The sequence below is a fragment of the Tinamus guttatus genome, unplaced genomic scaffold (genome assembly GCF_059628265.1).
Source record: "Tinamus guttatus ecotype Peru unplaced genomic scaffold, ASM5962826v1 Tinamus_guttatus_pri_ptg000531l, whole genome shotgun sequence".
Taxonomy (NCBI): Eukaryota; Metazoa; Chordata; class Aves; order Tinamiformes; family Tinamidae; genus Tinamus; species Tinamus guttatus.
The window spans coordinates 133,187-143,153 of record NW_028289065.1 but is presented as its reverse complement, the minus strand read 5'-3'; the positions used below and the strand labels follow the sequence as shown (position 1 = coordinate 143,153).

Here is a 9,967-nt window from a genome sequence, read left to right as displayed (position 1 = left end):
GCCGGATGCGGGGCCGGGGAGGCGGCGGGGCCCGCGGCAGCCACGGGGGCGGTGCGGCCGGCGCGGGGCGGAGCGGCCCGGCACGGGGCGGAGCGGCCCGGCACGGGGCGGAGCTGCCGTTCCCGCCTCCCCGCGCTGCGGCCCGGGCTCGGCCCCGCTCCGTGCCCGGGCTGGCAACCGCGCCGCTAGCGGGTCGGGGCCGGAGCGGAGCCGCGGCCGCCCTCCGGGTCCCGCGCCGCGCGGGGCCGGGCCGGGCCCGCCGCCATGGCGCCCTTCCCCGCGTACCTCAGCCCGGTGCTGCTGCTCTTCAGCTGCGACCTCTGCCTCGTGCGCGCCAGTAAGTGCGAGCGGCGCCGGGCCGTGCGGACCGGGCCGGGCCGGGGGCGCCGGGCCGGGGCCGCCGCAGGTGCGCGATCCCGGGCCGGGCCGGGGGACCTCAGCCGGGCAGCCCGCGCCAACCCCCGCGGGCGCCAGGCCCGGGCCAGGCTCTGTGGCGACGGTGCCGCGGGATGGGGCCGCTCGGCCCTGGCCGTTCCGGGGCTGTGGACGCCTCTGGCCCCGCGTCCGTGTCCGCGGCAGAGCCGCCGCCGTCCCGCGGGGCCCGCCCTGCGGAGGGGCCCGCATGCTGCCGCCATCCCGGTTCGTGCAGTGAATGCTCCCGGTGAAGCTGTGGATGGAGCTGCGATCCCGGTGCCCGCAGTGCCGTGTTCCCGGTGCCCCATGGAGCTGCGATCCCGGTGCCCTGCTGTGCCGTGTTCCCAATGCCCCATGGAGTTGAGATCCCGGTACCCGCAGTGCCATGTTCCCAGTGCCCCACGGAGCTGCAATCCCGATGCCCGCTGTGCCGCGTTCCCGGTGCCCCGCAGTGTCGCGTTCCTGGTGCCCCATGGAGCTGCGATCCTGGTGTCTCTCAGTGCCATGATCCCAGTGCCCGTGGTGGATTCCCTGTGCCCGCGCTGAGCGTTCCTGCGCGTACCCTCACTCATGGGCTTCCTTGCACTGGAGTGACGCTCGATGGTGCCCAGGTGGCCCGGGGCGGCCTTCTCCCCAGCTCCTCTGCCCCTGTCTGTGGCCCTCAGGCTGTGGGTGCACCATGCATGTCCCTGGTGCCAGATTTGCCCTGCTAAGCCCTGCGGCGCTGCAGTGGCTTCGTGCTGAGCTGGGCCCTGCATCCCTGGTGCATCCCTGGCACGCCGTCGTGCTCCAGGGTGGGGAGCTGGTACCATCAGGATGTAAAAAGGGGCCACTTATTTTTAGAGATGTGTCGGAGGCTTCCTCCCCGCTGAGGGGACAAGTGGGACAGAAACTTGTGTGCCCTTGATCCGCCATCCCAAGGGCATGGGCCTAGCAGCCATCGGGGGCCACGTCCCTGCGGCCACCGCGCAGCAGTGGACGCCCATAGGGCTTGGCCTCGGCTCGTGCTGCTCCTCAGCCCATCTGCTGGGCCCCTTCGCCGCTGGCCTGCTCCACTGCGGGGCAGATGCAGCCCAGTGCTCGCTGTCCCCGGGCCAGTCCTCCCTGTCACCTGCCTCAGCCTGCGGTACCACTGTATCCGCTGCCCAGAACCAGCTGTTCCCCCTTTCCTTGGCAGGCCTGGCAGAAATGTGCTGCCCTGCTGCTAGAAAAGGGCACATAAGTGGTTGCTCTGCCTATGGCAGTGCCCACTGATTAGCCTGGCTTTAATCAAGAGTGTAAGCAGAGTAACTTATAAATGATGCAGAATCATTGGTGATTAATGCACTGGGCAGGGCTTAACTATGGCATGCTTATGCTCGCTTTTTTAGAGCCTGGTTGGGTACTGGAGGATCTTGGCTCTACAGGAATGCTTTTAATAGTTGGGTTTGCCCTATAATTTTTTTTGGAGCCATTGCATTCACAGGTCTTTACAGCAAAGTTCTGGTAAAAGCCATCTTTGACCTCAGCTATAGAGCAGACTGGAGGACATTAGGCTTGGCTGAAGAATAATACACAAAGCTTTGTATGGCGCGAGCTGTGCTGTGCAGCTCTCGTCCTGATGGCTTCCAATGTGGCCTCATCTCGCACGTCCTTGGGGGTAAACCTTGCACCTGATTTCTAGGGTGAACTCTAGTTCCCGTTCCCACCATTAGACCTTTTCTGGTCTCTTTCTGCTAGCACATAGGATTTATGCGCTCAGAAATGTCTTTGCTGTGTCTCTTGAAAGCAGACCAAGTAACACTGATGTTCCCTGTAAATTACTATAGCCAGGGTGCCTTCAGCTGTCGCCACGGCCACTCCAGGTGTGTGTGCCCGAAGCCTGCACGAAGCTTCGTGTTTACAACGTGCGAGGCCTGACCAGCTCTGCCCCGTGCTCTCGCCCTCATCCCTGTTGAGCTGGGACCTTTGGGGACTGTCTGTGGGTGTGAGAGCAAAGGCTGCTGGCTCCAGCTGTCCCCTTTGCAGCTTCCTCTCAGGGTGGTTCCTGCCTGGGCACACGGGTGCTGCCGGTGGGTAGAGGTCTGAGTGAAGGTCCTTACGTACAAGGGGCCTGTGGGGGCTATGGCTAAGTGCGGTCCCAGCAATGCTGCCAGCTCGGGGGCAGCAGCAGTGGCCCAGGGATTGGCGCTTTCTCGCTAATCAGGGAGTGACTCAGTCCCGAGCAGCCACATCTCAGCATCCCTGCATTGGAAAGTGGGGTGAACCGGGCTAAGCTCCCTGTGGAAACCCAGAAAATTCCTGTGCAGACCAGGAGTCTTCTGCTGGCTCCACCCGCTGACTTTCACACTGCGGAGATATCAGTCCCTAGTTTTAATCTTCCTAGGTTCACTTAAAGGTGTGGGAAGCCAAACCACCCACTTCGGATATGCTCAGACCCCTTTCCATTCTGTTGGATGTAAAAAGCTACTTAATTTATTAGTGTAGATGCATCCTGTGAAGCACCAAACCTTGTTCTTGGCCTGGGGCCAGCTGGCAAAGTGAAGCTACGTCCACAGCACTAAACTCTGGCCTGCCGGAGCGGGAGCGTCCGGGTGCTGCCCATGGGTGGCCTGTGCTGGCCCCTGCGCTGAGCCCGGGGCGGCTGGCCAAGAGCAGCCAGCAAAGCAGTCCAGGGATGTGTTAATCCAGCAGGGACCAGTGGTGGAGAGTACCACGGGAGCGCCATCAGTGCCATGTCCTTGCTGGCGCTGTCTCCAAGGTCAGCGTCTCCGCGTGGTGCTGCGGGGTCTGGCTGGGGACACACGTGGCCCTGCTGTCCCCAGGACCTTCCTCTTGGGCTCTCTGAGTGACCCTGAGTCACCCTCTTGGTGATCCTTGCAGATTGCAGTCCTACATCTTGCAGAGAGGGACTTTCAGCCTTTTCCCAGATGTATCCATTATGGAGCTCGATATACTCAAAGGAACACATTTTAACAGCTGACTTGCAGAAGTGTCCTTCCCCTGTCATTCTTATTTCTTTTTAGTTTGGTTTCTGTCTTCTCTTTTGCTGTTCTCCATTGCCCTCCAGGGCTCTTTGTCCCCAGGAGAGATCACAGCACGGAGCCTGTGCCCTGCTTGCAGCCTATCGAAGGACGTTGCCTTGTTTACGGAGGGCAAGGACACCAGGGTGGCAGCCTGTGTCCTCTGTGAGCTCCTGTGTCTAATTTTCGGTCAGAAGGCTTTGAGTGCCAGTCCAGGTGCCTGAGTTGGACCTGCCGTGGTCCTCATGAGCACTGCGTGAGCCTTGCGGTGACGCTGGCACAAACTGGGGCAACCAGGCCAGCTTCTCGCAGGACCAGAGCCCGCGGGCTGCCTGGTTGGGGAAGGGCACTGCCCCTGCTCCCCACGCGGGGCTTCCCTCCCTGCGCCAGCGCGCAGCGATGCCAGCAGGTGAGATGACCAGATTGAGCTGCAGGGTGTGTTTATTCCAAGCTGCCCCATTTTTCTGTCACAGTTGATATATAAATACTGTGTCTGTGCTGCTGCCTACGCAGTTCTGGGTGGTGTGCCAGGCATCTGTGATGTGCGCATCCACAGGGCAGACCAGAGCCTGGAGGAGCCTGATTTTACATCACAGCCTTGATTATAGAATTGCTTAAATACAGGTTTTGGGTGTTTTTTTTTTTTTTTTTTTTTTTTTGTGGTTTTTGCCTCTATGGACCCTGCAAAGATGTGGGACTTGCCTGCCAAGAGGGGCTCCTGGCACCTGCCTGCGCTGAGCAGGCGCAGGTCGTGTCAGGCCACTCAGCTGCTGCTATTGCTGCGGCTGCATGCAGCAAACCTTCCGGCGGGCTAACGTCTGTGCAGAGCGTCCTGCTCGCCCGTGCAGGCTGCTCAGGCCTGCGAGCAGCTGCCCTCGCGGAGAGCGTGTGTGGATGTCATCCCACGCTCTGATGGCAGAGCTCTGCGCTGCTCCGGGACTGCCTGCGAGGGCTTTTCTCTTTCTGTTATGTGAACCACAGGGACTGGTTGAAGTGCCCTGACGCTCCCTTAAACCCGTTGCTGCTTTGCTGCTCAGCACAAGGCGCTGTGCATTTTCCGCTGCAGTCTGCAAGGTGGCAGGAGCCTGCAGGATGCCCCGTGCCCAGCACTGGCTCTGGCAGCCTGCGCTGCTGTGCATGCTCAGCCTTGCTGTGCAGAGCGTGTGACAGCCCCGGGCTGTGCTGGCTCCTGCCAGCAAGTGCCAAGCGGCCCTGCTGTGCCACGTCTCTCAGGGGACAGACCTGCCCCCACAGCTGCTCTTGTAGCCCTGGCAAACCTGCTGCTGTGGGCAGGGGTTGGGGGGCCTGCATGGTGGGGCGCAGGGGTAAGCGCATGCACTGAGAGATCTTCTTGCCTCTTTTCCCTGTGTCCTGTTTTGCTCCATCCCCGGCTCCCCCAGACAGGCCACCATCCCCTGTCAACGTGACTGTGACGCAGCTGAAGGCGAATTCTGCCACTGTCTCATGGGATGTCCCTGAAGGAGATGTGGTCATCGGCTATGCCATCTTACAGCAGGTATCTGAGCCCTGTCTCCATGGGCTGGGGAGTCCCTCAGTGATTGCTGGCAGCTCTCGTGTCTGCCCTGGCTTCTGCCACCGTGTGGAGCTCCTCAGGCACCCGCCTGAGACCTCTGCAAGTTTGGGCAGCCCTTGCCAGGATGCCCATCCGGGAAGCCTGTGCTGAGGTGACTGTCCTTGCAAGGCCTTCCTGGGATTTCCCTGCACAGGGGCAGACTCCAGCCTGGGTGCAGCCCTTCCTTGCCTACTTGTTCCACCTCCGCATTTCCCAGTAGGGAGTGCTTCTGCGTGGAGATGCCTGGCTCCTAGGCACTGCAGGGACACTGCACAGCAAGGTCTGGCCACCCCAGGGACAGACGAGCCCCTGGGAAGTGAGAATCATGGGCAGTGTGTCCAGCAGAGCCCTGTAGACGGGGCCTGTGCCTGGTGCACAGGGGGACGGCTCCAGGAGCTGACAGCTCTTCGCTCTGGCAGCGGCAGGACGGGCAGATGCAGCGCTTCATCCGGGAGGTGAACACCACCAACAGGGCCTGCGTGCTGTGGGACCTGGCAGAAGATGCTGACTACATCATCCAGGTGCAGAGCATTGGCCTGTATGGGGAGAGCCAAGCCAGCAAGCGCGTGCACTTCCGGACGCTGAAGGAGACCGACCGGCTCCCCTCCAACAGCTCCAACCAAGGTGAGGCAGCTCCTGCCACCTCACCGAGTGCCACAGGGGCCCCATGCCTGGATATCTCCACAGGTGGGGCAGGGGTACAGCAGACTGCGAGGAAGGGGCTGCCCTGCGCAGCAGACTGCAGTGGTAGCAAGGCTGTATGGGTGCTGCTGTGTCCACTATGCTCATGATGTTGTCCCCAAAGCCTCACTTATCACCCTCCTATCTCAGTTCTTAGGAACTCATCCAGCCTATTGTGCTGTAGCCAGCACCACCAAACTGTAGAAAGTCAGTATTGAATGGGCTCTCAGACCTACCATCCTGCAAGCTCCCGAAGGACAGACACCAGAGCCCCACCATTCCCTCTCTCCTTTGCATCCACGTTGTGTCTCTTGCCTCAGGGCCCCCAAGTGCTGATCACGAATCCAAGACAAACAATACCTAGACTGTGTCCATCTGGCCTGGGAGCCTGTTTCCAGCACTAACTGTAAGCCAGTGACTTGGGAACAGGGCGAGTGCATAGGATGCTTTCCACAATCTACTTTTCAACTCAGGGCCTCCCCAGCCTGCCTTAGTCCCTACCTATTGGGGAACCTCAGTGAGTTCCCTTTCCATGCATTGTGCAGTCCTCACTTGAACTGTCCCAGACTTTTGGGATCCCTGACACCCTGTGGCAGGGAGGAAGGTTTGTCTGACACATGTTAGCATCAGGCTGCACGTCCTGTCCCCAAGCATGGTGTCATGTTGAGCCTGCCCTTGTCTGTGGGTGTCCTCTGTCATCGGGGCACTTCTCACATCCTTAAGTACTGCCAGTCATGGGGCAGATCTTGGTGGGAGGGTAACTGCTGCCAGTCCTGCCGCCTGCTCTTCTCCACAGGTGACATCACTATGGAAGGGCTGGACAAGGACAGGCAGCTGCAGACAGGCGAGATTATCATCATTGTGGCTGTGCTGCTCATGTGGGCAGGTAAGCGTTACGAGCAGTGTCTCACAGATTGGTGCAGGGGCATGATGCACAGTCTGCAGAAGAAGGTGGGGCTCAGAAAGTCCAGAGAAATACAGATTCAGGCTTGGCATCCTCCTGGATGGAATGGAATGCAGCTTGAGCCAGTAGGATGTGAAGGAGACCTGCAGCCACTGCTGCACACAGTGACAGCTGGAGTATGCAGTCTGGTTGGCCTGGGGGCTCTGCTGGAAGAGCAAGAGACAATGTGGAGAACAGGCAATACAGAATTACAGGGCAGGAACACTACAGTTGGCATTAATGAGCGTGTAACTCGGACCTTAGTTCGACTGGTCGACGTTTTTGGTATCGTGGCTACTGGCTGGTAGCGGCTGTGCCAAAATCTACTTAAGCTGTCAGATGTGTGAGCTCCTCCTGCCCAGTACCCAGTTACAGCAGTGCTCTGGGAAGCAGCAACTTGTCCTGCTAGCCAGGAAGCTTGGGGATAGCCGGCAGCTCCTGACTGGTTACGTGCCAGCTTCTGCGAATGGGAAATCATTTTTCTCCTGCCCAGTAAATGAGGATTTCCCAGTGATATCTTGCAGAAATCTCTCCTTGTCTTGACCTTGAAAAACGTTTATAGTGCACTTAAGGAAACCACAAAATCCCAATGCAGATTGGTGTGTCAGAGTGCCTATGCGAGCAGTCAGATCCAGGCTGCAGGTGGCTGTCTTAACACACGTGTGGGTTGAGTGGGTCCAACATATCTAGTGTTGTTCAGAACACTGCTTTAGGGTCCCGAGTCAGGGTCACAAAGTGTGGAGCACACTGTATGCAAGACAGGCACTGTAAAACTGAGAGACCCAGTGGGCAGTTTGTAGGGCAGGATGAAGCCAAGCTGCCTTTCTTGAGAGCCCCGAGCACCAGGCTGCACTACTGGGGCTGTAAGTTTGGTGTCTTGCTAGAGACACTCAGAAACCTGCTCAGCACAGCCCAAGGGCTGTCCATCTGTGGGTGCCTCCACGTCCGCAAATTGGTTCGTGGACACTGAGCACCTCGCACGCGTCATGCACGACCTGATGGCAGCAGCCGCCTCTGTGCCCTGTCTGCTGGAGGAGCCGCCCGGCGCCCTCGCTGGAATGGGGCTGGGGGTGACCAGCTCCTGGCCAAGGCCAGGACCTGCCTGCTTCCAGCTGGGACACCCCAGCAGGGAGGCAGGGACTGGCCCCCGAGGAGCCTTTCACCACCTTTCTGTCCGCAGCCGTCATCGCCCTCTTCTGCAGACAGTATGATATCATCAAGGACAACGACTCCAACAACAACAAGGAGAAGACGAAGCCGTCCTCAGAGCACAGCACGCCAGAGCGGCCCACGGGGGGGCTGCTGCGGAGCAAGGTGAGTGGCGAGCGTTGGTGAGAGGGGCACCGTCTGCCCTGTCTGTGGGCTGGACAGGCTCAGGCCCACTCTAGAAACACAGAGGCTACAGCGTGTGCTCTTGCCCCCACATCCAAGGAGCGCAGTGAGCCCTGGCCTGACAAGGGCTCTGTGTGCCTGGCGGGTGGTTGCAGAAGCAGCTGCAGAAGGGAGGCCGGGACACCAGCTGGGATGGCTCCCATGTTGCAGGGTGGTTCTTATCCTCCCCGCAGCCGCCAGCACCTTGCCCTGGCATGAGGCTCCTCCAAGGCTGCACCTCTTCTGCATCTCTTGGGCAAGTCCAGCTTTGGCCTGTTGAGGCAGGAGGCAACCACGCTGGGCTTCTGTTCCTGTGGCTTCTGCATTGGTCAATCTCTGATGGCTTCCAACCTTCCCCAGGGCCTGTTCTAGGCAATCAACGTTCTTGGGAAGGACCTCAGAGCCTTCTCCCCACTGCAATGCAGTGACTGTGACAGGCTTTGGGAGGGGTGAGAGGGCCTCATTCATCTGTCTGTTCCCTTGGTACCATCTCTTCTCCCTTTGGTGCCTAACAAAGACAGTGATAAATACCCTAGTGCACATGCTGTAATGAGACCTTGCACTAGGCTTGTCCTTGCATCTCATCTGCCTCGTTTGTCGATGGTGCCAACTCCACCTTCCATGTTGCCCACCTCCTCCTCTGCTTTCATGTCTCCCTGGTTCCCAGCAGATGCTGGGGACATAAACTTGCTTGTGTGGATCTCAGCCCCCGCAGTACTCTCTCTTCTACCTTCTGCAGCTCCCTGATCGCTCCTTGCCCTCCTCTTGGACCCCTCCTCCAAACAGCCCTGCTTGTGCTGGTCTGTGAGGGCAGCCCATTCCTGCTGCTCACTAAGATCTTTACCTACCCAGGGCTCTTGCAGCTCAGTGTGTCTCTTTACATTCATCAGATTCCTGGCATTCTTGCAGGTGACAGAGCTGCAAGTTTGTCCTTGCAGTCCTTGATTATAAAGCTGGAAAGAAGGCATAGCAAATAAAAAGCAGTTATATAATTATGCTCTGTATCCCCTTCCCCTAATGGGTTAAGGACAAAGCTGCTGCAAGACAGCAGACAATAATGCAGGTCTTGGGCTGATCCCCCTTGCAGAGCAGGGCTGGGAGGACGCCTGCTTCCTGCACCTGCTCCAGTGGGTTTGGGCTGAGCTGCAGACGCGTGGCAGGCAGGACCCTTCCCTTCCCCACAGCTGCTCTGAGCTCACTCATCTGCTGTTTTCAGTGGATGAGGCCTTCTTCGTGTCAAGGGAGGCTCCTGTTGTGATGGTGTTTGAGAAACCCAGCTCGCTGCATGTGGCCTTTATCTTGCTTGGTGCACTCCAGAGCCCCCACAGGTTGCACCTGGTTTTTACTGTCCCTCCGCTCCTGTCATCTGACATTTCATGGGTTCTCTGCTCCAGGCCAGATGTCCTGCTGTCCCCCCCAGCCCGGTTGCTTTTTCTGCTCTGAGCTCTGCCCCTCTCTCCTGTCCAAGGTCATCACTTGTGGTACCGCACTGAGGTCTGCTGCAGCGAAGGCAAGGGGGGATGCCCGGGAGCCTGGGGGGCGAGCAGGACTCCCTGGGCAGGGGGGTGCCATGGTGCATGGGCATCCCTGGGGTGGGCAGGGCGATGGGGCTGAGTTGCCTGACCCTGGGTGGGAGGGCAGGACCGTGCACAGGGCTCCATCTCCTGCTGCTCTGGGGCTGAGGATTTCTGCAGCAGCACCCGACGCTGCACAGGGCAGAGGGCCTGGCCGCAGCATGTGGACCCCTTGGGGAAGGGCTCTCCTGCCCTTGGTGCCTGCCAGTTTGGCAGGGGCTGCTGCAGCACCTGCATCCCAAGGGCTCAGCAAAGCAAGGCCTTAAAGCAGATTTTTTTCCCATAGAAGAAGTCCCCCTCTGTCAATATTATTGAGGTGTAAGTGCAGCACCAGCTTGGCATCTGGGGTCCCACCAGAGCCGAAAACAGGCCTGGGAAGAAGAGGCGGCAGTGGGCACCCAGCCTGGCA

The 9,967-nt window shown here is 59.4% G+C and overlaps 1 protein-coding gene across 3 annotated transcripts; it reads left to right on the top strand.

The window, feature by feature from the left end:
- The first annotated feature begins 229 nt into the window (after window positions 1-229).
- On the top strand, window positions 230-9,967 carry FNDC4 (fibronectin type III domain containing 4). Of its 3 annotated transcripts, none has more exons than XM_088534050.1 (6): window positions 230-337; window positions 4,817-4,932; window positions 5,409-5,613; window positions 6,467-6,556; window positions 7,794-7,927; window positions 9,848-9,967. In XM_088534050.1, exons 1-6 carry the CDS (start codon window positions 265-267, stop codon window positions 9,878-9,880), a joined length of 651 nt encoding a protein of 216 aa, XP_088390176.1. In that variant the 5' UTR covers window positions 230-264; the 3' UTR covers window positions 9,881-9,967. The 3 variants fall into 3 exon arrangements, with proteins under 3 accessions (XP_088390176.1, XP_088390174.1, XP_088390173.1); XM_088534048.1 differs by having other exon boundaries at window positions 9,845-9,967; XM_088534047.1 differs by lacking the exon at window positions 9,848-9,967 and adding an exon at window positions 8,875-8,976.

Excerpts from the sequence above, each read along its gene's own strand:
- FNDC4 (XM_088534047.1), top strand. The coding sequence starts at position 265 with ATGGCGCCCTTCCCCGCGTACCTCAGCCCGGTGCTGCTGCTCTTCAGC. Across the intron at positions 5,614-6,466 it reads CTCCAACAGCTCCAACCAAG|GTGACATCACTATGGAAGGG; the intron begins GTGAGGCAGCTC and ends TCTTCTCCACAG. Across the intron at positions 6,557-7,793 it reads TGTGCTGCTCATGTGGGCAG|CCGTCATCGCCCTCTTCTGC; the intron begins GTAAGCGTTACG and ends TTCTGTCCGCAG.